The sequence below is a fragment of the Rhopalosiphum maidis genome, chromosome 4, assembly GCF_003676215.2.
Source record: "Rhopalosiphum maidis isolate BTI-1 chromosome 4, ASM367621v3, whole genome shotgun sequence".
NCBI lineage: Eukaryota > Metazoa > Arthropoda > Insecta > Hemiptera > Aphididae > Rhopalosiphum > Rhopalosiphum maidis.
The window spans coordinates 9,148,528-9,167,534 of NC_040880.1; the positions used below are offsets into that span (position 1 = coordinate 9,148,528).

Below are 19,007 nucleotides of genomic sequence, written 5' to 3' on the forward strand. Positions count from 1 at the left end.
TTGTTATATTATACAAATATAACAAAATGTCACTCTCTTAAAATATAGTAAAGTCATGTAGTAATAATTTTTTATAAATAATAATGTTATGTGTTATTAAATAAATTGATCTATTTTTACTCTCTATTTTTATCACAAGTATGCTTAAAGAAGATAGTAAATCTCGGGAATTGTATTATTAAATTTGCATTGTAAAAAAATTGTTTTTCGATTTAATAAAAAAACAATTGATAATAATTAATAGTAAAATACTATCAAATATATTCAATAAATTCAATTATTCAATTTATTTATTTTAATTGGATTATTATACAAGGTTTCTCGTGATTATTTTAAAATAGTTCATATAATATGCATAATATCAAATATAATCATTTAGCCATCTTAGTTAGGCTATGTACTTTATTTTAATATTTAAATGAAAATCATTAAAATTGAGTAATTATAAAATTTCCGACGCTAAGAGAGAATTTATGTTGTATGATAATACAAAAATTAAAATTAATTTGTAGATAAAAATAAAGAAAATATAAATATGTTGTATAAACTTAATAATTATTATGAAATATTTTGTTTTTTGATGAAACTATTTATTTAATTACTTAACGAAGTCCCACTATGAAAGTACTCTGTCCTTTTTATTTATTTATCATTACTTAGATACTTAAAAAAACCTGGTGTATCTCACATTGAACACATTATTTTAAAGTTGAGAGATTTTTTCTTTAGAAACTTGGCATACACTTAAAACTGTAGTTCTTTAATAAAGAAACACTTAAATTGTATTATACATTTCATTTTTATTATTATTGTCGCTCATGCGGAAGAAAGAAATACTGTTTTTTAGGCTTTTCTATGATTTTATTTCTGCTGTTAAAAATATATATGTATATATACATATCATTGTATTTTTGTTCTGTTCTATTTGTTGTAAGCTAATTGAAAATTCCGTATTTGAGAATCATGTCTAGTAACTGGGAAGTCATAGTTTTCACACATTATACTCAAATATGAACATTTTAATTATGCTTTATTCAAAAACAAATATATTTTGATATTTTTAGTCATATTTGTATTGCTTATCATTCAATTACCTACTCAGATAGCTGCGTATATATAAATTGACCTGTAGAACGTTAATTATTATAAAATTAGATTTTGGAATTTTTTTCTATTTTGATAATTAAGAAAACATATGTGTGAAGTCATATAAATTCTATACTTTAAAATAATAAACATATAAATTACGAAATTTATATTATTTTTATAATAGTTTCATTTGATATTCTATCACAGTAGCTATGAATTAGTAAATGGCATTTGATGAAGCGTGTGGCTGTAGACAGACAGGGTAGAAAAGGTGACTAGGTAGCAAATGTTCGTAAACTAATCAACTCGGAACCAATAATGGTTGTAAATGCAACAAAAACCAATTGATTGTAAATTATTGATGATCATAATAAATTTAATATAATACGGTATACTACTAGGCCACTAGGGTCATGCTATAGTACTCGGGCCATATTAAAATGAACAGTGTTAACCTAGAGCTATGGACTCGAAGCGATTAAAACGTTCACTTGGTTGTCGTAATCAGAATACGTATTCTACTGTATGTCGGATAAAAAGTGTAAGGCGAGGGTAATGGGTCAAGCGTCGTCGTCGCAGCTTTCGTCGACGAATTCGACCAAGTATACTAAAAAAAAAAAAAAAAAAAAAAAGAGAGAGAAAAATAGATGTAAAAAAAAATAAAAAGCGTTTCGACGGGCATTGGCGAGTGACGGCCAGTGACGTAGTGATTGATACTTATAGTACGCGGGCAGGGCAAAACGTTTAATACCGAAATCCACGAGGTCCGCTAAGATCTCGTGTATATATATACATTATTATAAGACGTTCACCACGCCACTGCAGATAGAGTTGTCCGGGGGAACGGCATACGATGTTATGACGGGCGCGGTGGTACACGGACAGATCGGTTAAGGTCTTGTGACGATATCGTAATACGCGCTTGTTCAATATAAACAGAATAACAATGGTATAATGTGCGTGACGACTTGCCGAGTGAGGAAAAAACAAAAAAATCAAAAGACGAGAGAAGAAATTATAACGGTAACCTCCTAACGCGTTCTTATTTTTATGGTATATCACTGTTAGTGTCCAACCTGTCGAAATTGTCTGATCGCGCCGTTTATCCGCAGCGAGTCGGCCGCGATCATGGCAATGTTGTCGGCCGGGTCGCGGAGCTGTCGCAGCGACGAGCTGGGCTGGTGGTGGATGTTGTGGCAACAGTGGCCCGAGCACATGGACGCGCTGCCGGTGGCCTCGGGCTGCGAGCTCTGTCTGATGATCCGCGAGCTGGGCGACGTGGTGAGCAGGACGGGCGGCGGCGGTGACAGTCCGTAAGCGGATCCGACGCCGCCGCCGCCGCCGCCTACGCCGCCGATCGAGCCGCAACCGCCGGCGCCGTAACCGTACCCGTAACCGGTGGCCGAGCAACCGGCGGCGCCGACGCCGACGCCGCCGACGCCGCCGCCGACGCCCACCGAACCGCAACCGCCGCGGACGCTCTCCCGGGACACGGACCGCGAAATGCAGTGGCTCTTGCGCCGCAGGCACTGGCACCGGGACACCGCCAGGTACCGGCAGTGCAGCTCGATGTCCGGCACCGACCTAGCGGCCGCGCCGCCGTCCGCGGGCGGCCCGCTGTCGTCGCTGCTGCCCAGCGTCGGCGTGGCGTTCCGCAGGTCCCGGTAGTGGTGCGGGATCAGCGAAGTGGTGCAGTCCTGCCGGGTGAGCACCGGTTTGCCGGTGGACGGCGTGGAGGTGCCGGCCCCGGTGGCGGCGGCCGACGAAGACGGGCCGGCGGCCGCCACGGACGAAGACCGGACGACCGGCGGCGGACTCTTGACCAGCAGCGCGGCGGTCTCCTCGCTGCTGCCGTAACCGCAGTTGGGCGCCGTCTCCGACGACATGGCCGGTCCGCGCTTCACGATGCTCTCCGCCCGCGGCCGATCACCTGAAATCATCAACGCGTCACAGCGATCGTTAGACAACCGTGAAATACCGCATAGGTAATCGTATATCATATTGTTATTGTGTTTCGCAAACGTTTTACGCCCTCCGTCACTCCCTCCCTCCCTCCCTCCACCCGCCCCACGGGGGGAGCCGTACCACCGTTAAACGCCGTTCCCGACGATAAGCAGACAACACAAAGCAGAAATCACAGCGACAGCAACAGCGATAGATGAACGCAAAACAAACCAGAGCTCCAAGCCGAAATGATTTCTATTTTTCGTTTTCGTTATTTTTTTCTGTTTTAAAATTCGATTAAAATCGTTCCGTGATTTATGGTTTTTAAAACTGGTTTTAATACAAGTAAAACGTCGGTAAATTGTTTTTGTTTTTATTTAAAAAAAAAAAAAAAATGATATATTTATTACTTTTTAATGTTCGTGAAAAAAAATATGTAACTAAAAATGGTTAAACCTTTGGTTTTTATACTATAAAATAATGAGTTTTTAATTCGTTTTAATTTATTTAGATTTCCTTTTAAACCCGTGTAATGAAAAAGCCTGTTTTAATCGACTTGAAGCTCTGCAAATAACAAATACAAACATCAACATTACTAAAATTAATATTTCTAACTCGGTGTCAAGGCGAAATCAAGGTTCTTAAGTTCGTGCACTAACAACATTGGCTGAAGATAATTGTGCACTAGAAAAAAAAATTATTATAAACTATAAACAAAATTCATGATTAAATCCTGTTTATTTTTACAAATTTATGTAAGGCAAGTGTAATGCCTAATTGCAGTAAAATAATAATATGGGTTTTAAAAAAAAGAGGGTTAATATTATGAGAATATTTTTTTGAAATATTAGTTACTACTAATTATAATTTCGTGCTTTTTCACTTTTTGTTTTTAATTTAAAAAAAAAAGTAATCGTTTAAAAAAAAAGTTGATGCAAATATAGATGGGTACATTAGGATTTCTAAAAAATACTTTTTTTTTATGTTTTTATAAGAATATAATGTATAGCACATACAGATTTGTGCATTATAAATCTTATATATTGCGATAAGAGGGTAGAAAAAACATAAATAGAATTTATATGAATACGAAGCCATCTATTAGACACTGTTATTATAATTAAAAAAAATGAAATCAAAAGATCACGGCACTACTTTCTTTTAAGTTCGAGAAGAATATTTCGAGGGAAAAGGGGATGAAAGTATAAATCAGTAATTTATGAATATATTGTGCTTGTCTTATAGCCCTGAAAAACAAAATGTTGATAAAAATTCTTAAATATGCTAAATAAGCCAAAAACTTCATTTATTTTCAAAGTTAGTAAAATTAAATATCATAGGTTAATTAATCGCGATATTTTGAGATAGATTACTTGTGAAATTTTTCATTAGATTAATGTACAATATCGTGAACTTATGACTAACATTGAAAAAAATAATACCACCAAGGTCCGGCTGTCCGAGTAAACATTTAAGCCAACCGCGTGCCACAGTGGACCGTTTTACCGGCAAAACCGCAATATACCTCATTCTCTCGCCGTTACACCCTTTTCACAGTTTGAGATAATAAACGCCATTTTTATTGCACAACCCGCATTATTACAACAACCACTATTGGTGTATAACAATAATATGTGAAAATAGTAGCCCGGACCGGCCCGGTGGATGATCGGTTTCTTCACGACCGTGTTGCATACCTATCACACCGGAATTACGTATGGAGGTTGTTGTTATTATTATTATTATTATCATCGTTCCTGTGCTCGTTTACCACAAACGATTGTTCCGATCGGCCTCAAGCGGTATTATAAGAATTTGTTTTTATATTTTATGTATATACATATTATATATACATTTTATATCATAACTAAACAGGTACATGCAAATTCCCAACGAATATTATTTTCGGATCGAAATATTGTAATATTTATAGTGTTGTGTTAATACGCATTCGGTTGTGGTACACTTGATACGGATCGTAGAGATATATGATGAAAAAAATTTTAGGGTATGTTTTCGAAAATTAAACATTTTACGATCATCCATATTTTATAAATGAAAAGAAACATTTTTTTTGGCGTTTAGAATAGTGGAACATGTTTTATTACAGTTTTAAATTTTTAACTACCAGACGTTGCAATTTTTCAATATTTTATTCCAATTTTTACGAAATAAAAATATGTTAAGTAGTATATAACTATACGTTTTGGGTTTAAAAATCAATTAGTTAATATTAGTATGAAATAATAAATATCGGCGTAATCGATTGTCACGATAAATTTAATAGGTATTCTAATAAAAAATCCAAGTGGCTTATAAAAAAAATACAATATGTAATGGAAAACAATTTTAATGTAATTTAAATTATTTCAAGTTTATTTCTTACAACTCGCAGAAAAAATAGGTCATTTGTTTTATATCAATAAAGGGTTAAGTAATGTGTAACGTATCAATCATTTCAATTGAATCAAGTACCAATATTAGGATTTAGTACTTGATTTTACCAAATGAGTGACTTTAATATTAAAATTATTCATATTATAAGTCATTAAGTCGATAGTATTGAATGTAAAATATAAAATATATTAATATCATGTTGCAGCTATACTATTGTTATACGCATTAACACATCACGAAATTACTTGCATACAATGTTAAATGTTAAATTATACATGCATACGTACTTAAAAAATAGTTTCGTGAAAAAATGAATAAATATATTTAAATTATTTCTGTGCCGCTGAGTCACGTGTAAATATAATATATATATATATATATTTTTTAAACAAATTTCTGATCTCTTTGCTTCAAGAAGTACTTTGTTATAATAATTTGTAAAGATATTGATTTATACGCATAATAATGCTTGTATAAATAAAAATGAAAACATTGGACCGTCAACTATGTATACTTTATTTTTGTAGTATGAGGGTTACCTACTCAGACGACATAATATAAACGAAAACAACGGTTGCATCAGAAAATCAGAAACATAGATCCAATTTAGTTCCACTTATGTTTTACCCTTCGATTGATAAATAAGGTAGGGATAATAAAATATACTACCTGCTACTATTGATTCCACAAATTCTACATTTCACTGACGTAGATTACGCCAGTGAAATTTTAATAGCTGATATTATGTCAATGCCTTTGCCCGATTAAAGGTTTTAATAATTTTAAAGTTGACGTACGTCCAAATATATGACATTTTATTTTATATTTTTGTACCAAAAAATGTGAACACATTGTCCATATTTTTTTAAAATTTAATTAATTGTTATAAATTACTATTAATTTATTTTGAAATGTAAAATGTTAGTTTTGATTATTAGTTACCTAACAGTAAAAAAAATAATAGCGTAACAATATGAAAAATGTTTTATTTATTACATTTTATGAAATATATAATATAAAAGTCATATATACTTGTCAAACTCATTTCATGCTTCAAATAAATTGATTTTTACAGTAATATTCTATAAAAACTATTACAACCATTATAATATTGTAATAATGATATTATATTATTACATCATTATTATTTGTAATTAAATTAAATACAAAAATCTACATTGCAATTGTAATAAATAGACTGCAGATTACGTTTTGAAAATAAAATATTAAATTTTAATTTTATACGATTCAAATGAATTACATATTCATAAAACAATTATAGCATTCATAATGTATATAAAATATGGAAAAATAAAATGTACGCAGAATAATAAAATATAATCATTCATTTTTAGCATTAAACACGCAAAACCAATTAAAATTTGAATATCATTCCCATATATTTTTTTGATATTCATCACAATTTTATATCTTGTATATTCAACATGTCGTATGTCAATAAATTATGATTATTATAACAATAACATAGTATGTATAAATATAAATTTTATAATTAAATTCAGTCTCAAGCGGGGTTTAAAGAATAGTTAATAGTGTTCTTATATTTTTTTTAATTTGTTAACAAACAAAGTGTTTTAATTTACCACTATTTTATGTATGCGTATAATTTGTATTATGTTAAAAGAAATATTTTGTTTTATATACAAAATTAGGTATCAACCTACTTTGGAATTCCAGTTAGGTACCTCACGGTATTCCATCATTTAATACATGCTATAAGAAGCTTAACAACATTTAGAGCTAACAATATTCATATTTTAAAGCAGCAGTTTATGGATTATACGGAAGCAGTTTATCAAAATAACTATAAAAATAGTAATATCAATGAAGGCTGCCACGCCACTGTTCATAGACACGTTTAACTATCCTGTTATTTTTATTAGAAAATTACAATTAAAAATGGAATAATAATATTTCTAAAGTTGTTTAGTTTAATATTATATTGTCATATTGTATTTTTTAATATTCCGTATATTAAATTAACAAATGTTTGTTTAATTTTAAATAAAAATAATTATCAATTAAATTAAGTATGAAAAAATAATTTTTATTTAACCATGATTTTTTTTTTCAATTATTAATAGTTTATGGATAAAAACAATATTGGATAATTGTAAGGTAAATATTTATCAAATTGTAATTAAAATATTATGATGATAATCGATATTTTATTATTAGTAAGGATTACGTACACTTTTATTTTTGTCAAAAATTAGAAATGGGAAGGTAAATTTGTTTACGATTAGTCATAAATATTTTCAAACATTCGCAAAAAATGTTATAAATGCTTTCCATGTTGTTATAATGAACTCAGTTATTTGTAAAACGAAACTAATCAAAATGTTAATTTACGTACATTTGTTCTACTAACCTGTTTAATAACTGAATTCCAATAAAATCCTATCGAAAATGATAAAATGAACATCTTTAAAAATTGTATTTGTAAAAACTAAATTTAACTAAGAGAAATATTCATATTACTTTGAAAAAACACATCGAGTATTCATTTTGATGGCATATCTTTATAAAATTGAAGCTTTTATATTTGATCTGAAACATAACACTTCAAGAATTTCTAGTTTATGGTGGTTTGGTATGAAAAATATAATTTGGTATAATAGAATATGCGGTAATTTCTAAAAGAAATATATTGTCAAATTTAAGTTTTATTTATAGCGCAAATATAATGTGTATAGGAATTCCTATAATTTAATTAGAAACATTTTATACAACTCATGAAATTCCGTTTTCAATTGTATCATTAATAGGTAGTAAATAAACGCGCCGAGATAAACATAATTAATTATTTATTAACAATAGGTTGTAACACCAGTTTTGTGTCTATTGCTATATTAGTTATACGATTATTCAAATAAAATTAAAGTGTTTAAAATGTGAAGTCTGAATCGTGAAGTGAGACATTTTCCATAAAATGCCGTCATTTTGTATACCAAAAAGGAAATATTAATAATCATTATCGAATTTATAAGAGAAATATTGCATATGATTAATGAAACACTATGACCATTCTACGATACCGTTTATTCAGGCTTATCCTGTGGTTATATTTTGAATACGGTGTGTATTTTATGTATCCATACTGTGTAAATAAATGGCCACATAATCGATCATATCGAAAAGTTTAATATATTTTCAAGAGCACCTTGATCCTTTTGAATGTAATCAATAGAGGGCCAAGGCAAACAGAAATTTACTTTTAAAACTTTTGATGAATAAGAGTTTCAGTCAATATAATACGAAAAAAACTTCAGAGTATTTTTGATTAAACATAATATTAAACCAAGTCGATGAAGATATATTATTAGGAACGCAATATGAAATATAAAAAAAAAAAAAGAACATGAAAGTTTCGTACAACGGGTAGAGAATAAAGTATATTTTACAAACATACTTGTGTCTGAAAATTGAAAAGTATTCATTATTAAAAATAAAAATATATACTTTTTTAACAGTTATACAACTTTTACGTTATTACATAAAATCATTTTATAATAATATAAAATTATTACAAATGAATACAATAAAGTATTATTGTTAACTATTTTGAATTTATTTCACAGACATGTGACAGTAGATTGTTTTAACATTTCTTATATCTATATAGTAAGAATACAACAATATGGCGTCAGCAGGCATTTTTTGTAATGAAAAAAAAATAAGTACCTGTATACGAATGATTAGAAAATAAATATAAAAAAGATTTTGTTTAAATTTTTTTTATATTTTTATCAACTGTAAAATATTAAATTGCACGTTTGATTTATAATGATAAACGAAAATATTGATTTATTTATTTGTCTTTATTATTGTGTCTTATACATTTTCACACAAGATATAATTTTAAAAGCAAAATAAAGGTATACGCATATTATTCCTCATTAAAAATGAATTTTATACAAAAAACAAGTATACAAATTGACCATCTAACCAATTACGTATTATTACAAACTTATTTTAATTTCTATTAACTTCATTTATTTTATGTATATAATCGTGATGTAAAAAATAATCTATCCAAAAAGCATGATAATTTAAATAAAAAAGTACGTTTAATAATATTTTATTTTATTCAACGAAAATAATGCGTAACGTATTCAACATTTTCTGTATTTTTATTACTATAATTTTTTCCCCGATAGTACCTAAATGTAATCCAGTCGGTATTTACTGTGAAGTTATTAGGTATATACATGTTTATATTTTTGAATATTAATATTATAGTACTCTTAGTATTACAAGCGTTCAACATAAATATAATCGTTTATAGGTGTTTTGCTAGTTATTAAAAAATAAAAACTAAATAAACTGTATTTTTGAAAATATTGAAATTAAAACCATGTTTACTTAAAAACATAATTTTAAACTTGGTTAATATGTTGTACGAATCATCAAGGTTTAAAGATATTATTATTAGCCCGATCACCAAAAGCTGTTTTAGAGTTATAAATCTACGCATACGATATATCATCTTAACATCATACACGATCGATTACAACATATACATACACATACACAATATACACATATTATATTTAAAAATTAAAGTTAGACGTCATACATTTTAAATCCAAAAGCTATAAATCCGTTTATTAGAATGTGTTATGATAAAAATAATCTATTAAACACTATTTATCGTTTTTTTTTTTTTTTTACTCGTATTATATTAATCCTCTATTAATATTATGTGATTTTAGTGCAGTTACCTATTTTAATACGTTACTTAAATATTACTACGAGTAATTTTTTTTTTTTTATTTTGATAACTTTATTTCATTAACTTCTTTCCCTTGTGGTTTTCGTTTGGGTATAAAATATTAATACAATGTTTGTAGGCATCGCGTGCTTTGAATCATTAAATGGGAGTGGGTCATATACAAACGATGATACATCACGCCAACATGACTTTTGTTTTATGTTCGATTGACAGAATTTTACGTTAAAAATAAAATGCAGTTATTATATGATAACAAGACTGGATTTAAAAATATGTAGGTAATGGAAATGTATTGGGTGATAGAAAAAAAATTATATTTTTACGCATAATTTTAGCAAATGAATATATGTTACTAATATTTAATTTAGTTTAATAATATAGGTACTTACTATCTTTTTTCAACGACAAATTGTTAAATTTTAAAATAAAACTTTATTTATGTTTTTCTAATTTGAATTTTTGAACACAAACTAAAGTTATAATTATTTTTTTTTTTTACAAATCATATGACTTAATTAACGGGCTATAAATTAATTGTGTTCAAATGTTGAAAATATTCAAAAATTTAATAACAATCTATCATTGAATGATGTTTGTATAATTTTGTTATATTATTCAAATTAAATTAATCGTATAAACTTGAAAGAGTCCACTGTTACTTAATTTATTATTTATACATTTTTTAATCCATATCCATATCCAAACTTATTTTTAGCTATTTTTATGTATGTATCTATTTTTAGCCATTGGTCGAAACTCTGCTGCAACTATTTTAATAATATTTGTAAAAAATTGCATTTCTTAACGCACAAACTGTACATCATTTGTTTATTTTATTTTTAATTTATTCGTATAAGGAGAATCTATTATTTTATAAATTGAAAGAAGATACTGCTTTTTTTATATTGGACTTTGAAGGGTAAAGATGTATACACAATTTGAATTTTCTGGACAGATAGCGCCACTATTGTTTTCTATTTTTATATTTTACCTGCCTTAAGCACGGCGAAATATATTCTATTAAAAATTAGACAAAGCTAATTTTTTTTTGCGTGACTAGTCGATAATAACTTTACAATTGTATACCTATTTTTCTCCCATTATGTATACAGTCGAATTTAGGTACGTTAAAAAAGGGTTTGTGAATTAAAAGTATATATATAATGCATAGATTCGAACGTTTTAAATTATTTTATAAAATATGTTAGTACTCGTTATTATACACAGTCAAAAAATTGTACTCGACTTCCCTCATAAGTTTTACTCATAATTGTATACAAATATTAAGGATATTAAAAATACGTAATAACATTTTTATTAAAAAAACGTATGAAGATAAAATTACATGACATTTTTTTAAAACTATTTTTCATCCACACTTGCTTATTAGCTATTTATTTATAGTGCTTATTATTCAATAATAAAAAAAACATCTTGTTATGGTTTTCAAATTTTGAATTTCACACTTTTCACGAGTTTTTGACCTTCTTAATTTAATCACCAATATGTTGTTATTATTAGAGAGACTTTAATATAAAATATGAATTTATATCATAGATTATTATTTTAATTATTACAATATAGTATAATGTTAACAATGATGATCTATCTAATTTAGACTCATGAACGCATCACAATGACTTATTGATTTTATTATACTATAAAAGGATAATGTATAGGCACATAATATTATTTTACGTTTTCCTGCCATACACAATTTATAAGATTAAACAGACAGTGTACTCAAAATAAAGAACTATAGGTATATCACATTATTTGAAATACTGTTAATACCTATATGTAGTGGAGTATATTAAATTGTTTCAATTGTTCAACCCTGACGGGTGCTCTTAACGCTCAGGAAAAATAACGGCTTTAGAATAATATAGTGTAAGCTTTCAAACTAATAACAAAAACTATTGGCTATCGAGTTTTCCTCTCCCGAGGCTACGGCAGTTGAAATTCTAGAAACTTTTATTGTGACCGATTGTTTGCAATCTTTAAAATTTGAAGGTCCTTTATTAAAACTCATTATATTGATATTAGCTGTTTGCATGAACATAACGAATAAGTTCATAACAGGCGTGTAAAATATGATTATTGTTTATTTATGTGTAGGTACACGTTGCCCGTTACAGAGTAACAAATGTTATCATAGTTTAACACGTTAAAAATATGAAGTAATTAACGTGATAAGTCTAGAAAATATTTGTGCAACAATAATTTAAATTTATTGCATATTATTTTCTTTTTATTATTATTATTAATTTTTTAAATAAATTTTCTATTTATATCTCTTGACTGCTTTTAATAAGCTCGTCAATATAATATAAATCATGGATACAGTTATGTGTATGCTCGTTTTATTATATTTTGTTAACTATATAGTGTACATTACATATAGCATAAAAATGTCTGCTCGTAATACCAACCGTGACAAAACAAACGGATAATACTAATGTTATGATACAAAATGCAATGTTATTGTTGAGGAATTTTCGTAGGTATTTAATGTAATGGAAAACGATAAGAGCTTCGACCTATTTCCTATGATTTGTTAAATACCGTTGTAGTAATGGAATTTTTAAATTGAAATATTAAAACTAAAAATAACAAATATATGTTCATAGTTTATTCATTACTGCTGGATATATGTAGGAATTCCGTTCTTGTTTTTAATGAAATACAAGTTTGTATATATGTATATTTATTATAAAAGTTCAAATCTTATCTATGGTAGACTAGATCAGACTGCGTGTAAAATTGTATCTGGCCTACTGCTTAATGCTTATACCTATTGTTCATCATATGCCTATCTCTGTCTTTTATTTTTGCGATAGTTTTTCGGATTCAAAAATAATGATGCTGTAAATTAAATGCAAATCATAATTAATTCACTATAGCTAAGTAACTATTAGTTACTATAGTTTTTTTTTTTTTTTTGTTATGTCATATTGTGCAAAGCAACTAAAATTTTAATTTTAAAAATGCTGTTAAAAATATATTTAGCTATAATATTTAGACATCAAAAAAAAAAAAAAGGTCATTTATAAATCATGTTTAGTTAACTGATTTATTCCACGTATAACTTGCTACTTCAGTTTCCGTCAGGCAATTTTAGGAATACATATTAGGATACTCATGCTAAACAGATGCATCTAAAATATTAAATCCAATATAAGATAATGTTAAAAATATTCAATGTATGTTACGCATCCTTTATTCACCATTATTATATCAATTGTATATTTACATTTACGATTTTTTCTATTTTACTAAAATTAAAAAATTTGACCTAAATGTTCAAATTTGGAAAAATGCAATTTTTAACAAAATTATTTTTGTATTAATACGTTACTAATAAATTGACATTCAATGGCGTTGCTTCATGGTTGGAATAATATTGATTTTGAATCATGGCTATAAAAGAAAGAGGTAGGAAAAAATAATGTGTTCTGTCATATGTTCGAAAAACTACAGCTGACGTTCCTTCCAAGTACTCATCAGAGCGTATTTATTTAATGCATTTTGACATCTTCTATCGGAATTTTTTATTTTTTTCACATTTATTTTTTTAGTTGAAGATTAGAACGACATAAACGATGGCCATTATTATGGAGCCATATAAGGTAATGATGAAAAAGGTAATTTTAGAATTATCATGATATTATACATTTCTAAACGTCTAATGAACAACGCGTTTACCAACAACATTGCAATGATTTAATATTTGAGTTGCTATTACCTTTTGTATTTTTCCATCAGTTCACCCAAAATCTTGATACCAAATTTTGGTAGAACCTTTGTTCTGTCTTATTTATAAATATCAGAAATTGTGATAATATTTATAACTATAATAATATAGTAATAATAATAAACTCAAATAAATTGTATACCGGATGATTTAATTACGAACTTGATATTCTATGTTATAGAATAAGAATGTATTATGAAACATTATTTTTGAAGCATAAAATATTGAAATATAATTGTTGTTGTTGTATTAGAATTTTAATGATTTAAAGATTTAATTTATTTTATTTTTATCATAAAAAGTATTTTTACCTATATTACTAGACATTATTTTAATTTCCCACACAAGCCAATATTATGTAAGTACAATATAGTTTCTTTGGTCCCTATACCAAAGACTTATTTTGGCACAATATTCTTTTTTTGAAAAATAAAATGTAATAATTAAATAAGTATACGAAAGTGGATAAACATCATAAATTATACTAAATATTAATAGTAGTTTATTGATAATTGCTATGTACTCATGTTTAATTTAAAATATATGCATGGTAAATTATGTATTATAACATTAATATAAACTGTTAATACTATATTACCACTAGTTACAAGTACTTTAATTATAATTTATGTTTTATATTTTTCATTTGGAGGTTTTTATGAGTTTAAGTGAACTAAAGTTAATTAAATAACGTATTTAAAAGTTGCCTACATAATATTTGTTAATTAGTTTCTATTTATTCAAATTAAAAAAAAAATATTATAATATTATTTATCGTAAATTGTGTTTAATAAAAATATTTGATATTAGTTGATAAAAATTATTTTATATAGTCATCAAATGGTTTATAAGACAGTCGATTATTGATAGGAACTAGCTAATATATAAATGGCCTATAATGTATAATCTAAAATTATATTTTTTACTAGTGTACATCAAATTTATAGGTATAAAACAATGTATATAATATTAAAATAATATAAATTAATCTTCAAGAAGATTTTTCTTATGGAGTAACGATATCTAAATTATACGTCATACCTTACATACTGTTCTATATTTTAGAAATTATTACAGAATACGGTATTCTATATTAAATACAAACAATTTAAATATTTATATCGATAATATAATTCAATATAAATTGTAATCTGCTTATGATGAATTTAATGGTTGTCATACATTTTCGCCAATATTTTACTTTTGTTTTTTTCTATAAATACTCAGTTTCACCAAATAAGATATTGGCATTTCTAACATAAAAATGTCTGTATTATTAAAATATGTTATACGGTAAGTTTGATTAAAATACTATAAAATATTTAAGATATTATGCACATTTGAATGAAATTGTTTTTATATAATTATACCACTTTTAAAGCTTAAAGTATCACAAACGAAATAGGTAGTATACAAAAAAATAATTTATAAAATGAGAAATAAAAGTGAAATAAAATGTAGAAAATAGAATAAAACAAAACAAATCAATTTACAAGAATAAATGAGAGTGGTAATAGCGATTTTGCTCGAATATGTTGAAGTATATTTAAAATTAGTATAAATTAATTAAATATAAGGATGGCATTTTTTTATTTTAGATAGAATATCTGAAAAAAATATCAAGTTTAGCATTGTTTCCTGATTTCGTGCATAAAGAACCCTACATAATACCCGGCCTATGATAAAATAAAAGATAGTCAATGTTTATTAAAAAGAGAAATTAATATAATCGATATTAGCATTTATTAGGTTATAGATAAATACCATATCAAAAAAAATACTCATCTAGATTCTAAGGCAGGATTATTAAAAAAAAACTTAATAATAAAGTGTATTATATATGAGGAAAAATTCGGTTGAAACTTCAAGTAGCATTTAGGCCCAATGTTGACTTTTCAATATTAAAACTATATTTTTTACGATACGAGTTTCAAAACTATTGTTTCATACTTCTTTCCATATTGTAATATATGTGATTGACTTCAAAGTTCTGATTTATATATTAAAATTTAAATTTTTAGAAATAAATGCATTTTTAAATACAAACTCATTTGAAAATGTTTGTGAATTTCACGAAATTTAAACTTCAAACATTTAAAAACAAAATAATGGGTATCTACTATACGTGTTTTTTATTTTCATTTATTAATAGCTAAATGAAAACTTATGAAGAATCTTTCATTAAATTTTCAATATTATTGACTTAAAAAAAATAATTATATAAATTTAACAAGTATACACACCATTATCAGATCAATACATTCCAGAATCTAAAATGTATAAATTCGACAGAAACATTTTATATTTCGAATTATGAAAAACACTTGGTTAAAAATTTAAATTAAATTCCTAACTTACAATGTATTTTAAAATATAAGCAATTAAATAATTTCTGTATTATTTATTTTAATATTTATATTTTTTTCAGAAAAATACCTGATATTTTAACATTATAACATTTTTAATCTAGAGGAAAACAATTTAGTATAGTATTAATGATACAAATAAATATTGTTGTTCCATTCAGTGTGATAGTTTTGAAATGGCATATTGTCCTTTACACTATTTTTACCTATTTGAATAATTAATATAATTTAAGTTACTATAAATATATTAGTTTAGTAATTAATTTAGTTAATCATAATATAAAATAAACATGAAACTATGTATGTATATATGTATACGTGTTGTATTGTTGTATAGGTTTACTATTATTATAACTTTTAATTTTTGAATTAATTGTAGATATGTGTAAAACAAAAAAATATGTAGAATATAATTACATTAATTAATGTATATACTATAAATTAATTTATTATATTAATGAAAAAATATATTAATTATAACTGAATAATTAAAATATATACCTAATGATATACTATACATACAACTCCCCGTTTTTTTCAACAAAATTTTCATTTTGGAATAACAAAATGTGTTTAAAAACCACATTTTTCAAATTTTTTTTTTTTTTTACTATTTAAAGAAAGCTCTGTGAAAGTAAAATATTTTATTAAGTTATAATATTGTAAATAGTGTACATTACTTAACAAATAGTTTTTCTAAAAATATTGATAAATCATAATAAAAATTGAATTATCAGTTTTTGATTATTAATTTAAAAAATACGGGAGCTATAGTGATTTGAATATTTTAGTAATCAACATGAATAATTTTTAAAAGTGGTTCAAGTATAATAAGTACTAGATTTAATATTACAACTGTTTTATATATTTTTATAAAACTATTTTTAAAGACTATTAAAGTTATTAGTATAAACACTACAAACATTTTAAAAACTAAGAAACTATTCATTTAATTATCCACTAAATAATTTACAGTAAAATAGGGGCTTCTTTTTGAAAAACAAAAGTTTAAATCACTACAACTGATACATCTAATTGATAAAAAAAAAATTCAAGAATTTGAAAATTGTTAATTTTTGATTATATTGTGAACAATTCTAATTTGAACGAATTCGTTTTTAAATGAAAAAAAATGAAGCTGAAAAATACTTGGTGAATCACTGTAAAATTATTCAATGTATCATAAATATTTTTGTTACATATATAAATATGTATTATTTTTTAATATAATTTACCTTTAATGTTAATAATATAAACATATTAGTTCATTCGCAATTCTTATTATTATCATTTTTTTTTTTTTTTTTTTATTGTAAATTGTAATATTATAGTAAAAAAAATATTGCATGAAATACATTTGATGAATGAATATTCAAATATTGTTTGCGGGTATAGTTTAAACACTTGTCAAAATATAAGTTCAACTTTAAATAAGACCACAAAAACGTTAAGTATTCGTTACATTCAACTTTACCAAGCAAAGAACCATTATGTTTCAACTTTCTGATCATTATTTTTACCCCGAGCCAATAACGATGACAAGAGCTGACTTTTCAAATAAAGGATACAAAACTTTTGTAATCAATATTATATTTGAGGTGAATGACATTTTTATATTATTATGATGTATTCATAAACAAACATTTACTATGTTATACATCGATACATTAATATACGTTATTTCATAAAATATGTATACAGATTGGATTACCAAGATTAATATGTATAACTTTTCTATTCAAAAATTGTACTTGTTGGCAAAGACGTAGTATACGTTACGTAGTTGTAAATATAATATTTTCATTATTCATATTATCTGATATATCGTTTATCAAGTTCTTAATATAATTCAACCATTGGTTATCATTAGTGAGACGTCTGATATCGTAAAACATTAAATTAAATAATTTACACACAGTCTGAACTGAGATTTGAAAAAAAATGGTTACAAATGTCTAGACTATGGTATATTTATGTATAAATATGAAATTTTTCAAACGGCAAAACAAAGTTTGTAAAATAATATATTATTTAAAATGTTGCTTTTTAAGTGGAACTATTGAATATGGTTTGCAGCATTGAGAATTTATTATGATTTATTCATAGAATAATTTGTAAGACTATATTTATACATATTATATATGTGCACATATTTCGCATCTAATGGTATAATATTTTTCTTATCTTATTTACCTATTACAATTTTAATCACAGCAGTATACTTTTCTATTTAACATGCAATTATTTATTTTTATTTTCAATGCAAAGTCAGGAATAAAAATTCGCACACGAATGTTTGAAAAAAGGCTGAAAATATATTATGCACAAGGAAATAATGTAGACTTATTATTCGCATAATATATAAAGTTCTTTGAATAGCAAATAACAATGTCCAATAAATTATACGCCAATCTAAAAAAAAAAGATTTTTTTATGATTCTCTGTTTATATAAAACCAGACGTCACAACTTAGTTCTTGTAAAGGTAGGTAGTTTATTTAACTATTTGTAATAGTAATTAAAATTCTTATATTATAGCGATTAATCATGTTATACATTATTTAGCCATTAATAAGGACATTCATTCATCAATTTATTGGATAAAATATAAGTACTAGTGTTATATTTTAATATATAATGTGACGATGATGAGGGTATTTTGATATTATTTATAATTATTCTTTTTTATGTAACCCGGTATC

At 26.2% G+C, this 19,007-nt stretch overlaps 1 protein-coding gene across 4 annotated transcripts in view; it reads right to left on the minus strand.

The window, feature by feature from the left end:
- LOC113550088 (small conductance calcium-activated potassium channel protein) overlaps positions 1-19,007 on the minus strand; it is a 245,212-nt gene that overhangs the window by 147,661 nt on the left and 78,544 nt on the right. For 2 of the 4 annotated variants that reach the window (XM_026951718.1, XM_026951717.1), the window contains exon 1: positions 2,166-2,375. In XM_026951718.1, coding sequence (XP_026807519.1) covers positions 2,166-2,306 — 141 coding nt within the window. In that variant the 5' untranslated portion in view covers positions 2,307-2,375. Of the gene's footprint in view, positions 1-2,165; positions 3,020-19,007 lie in introns of those variants that run through there. The other 2 variants (XM_026951714.1, XM_026951716.1) reach the window with 2 other exon arrangements.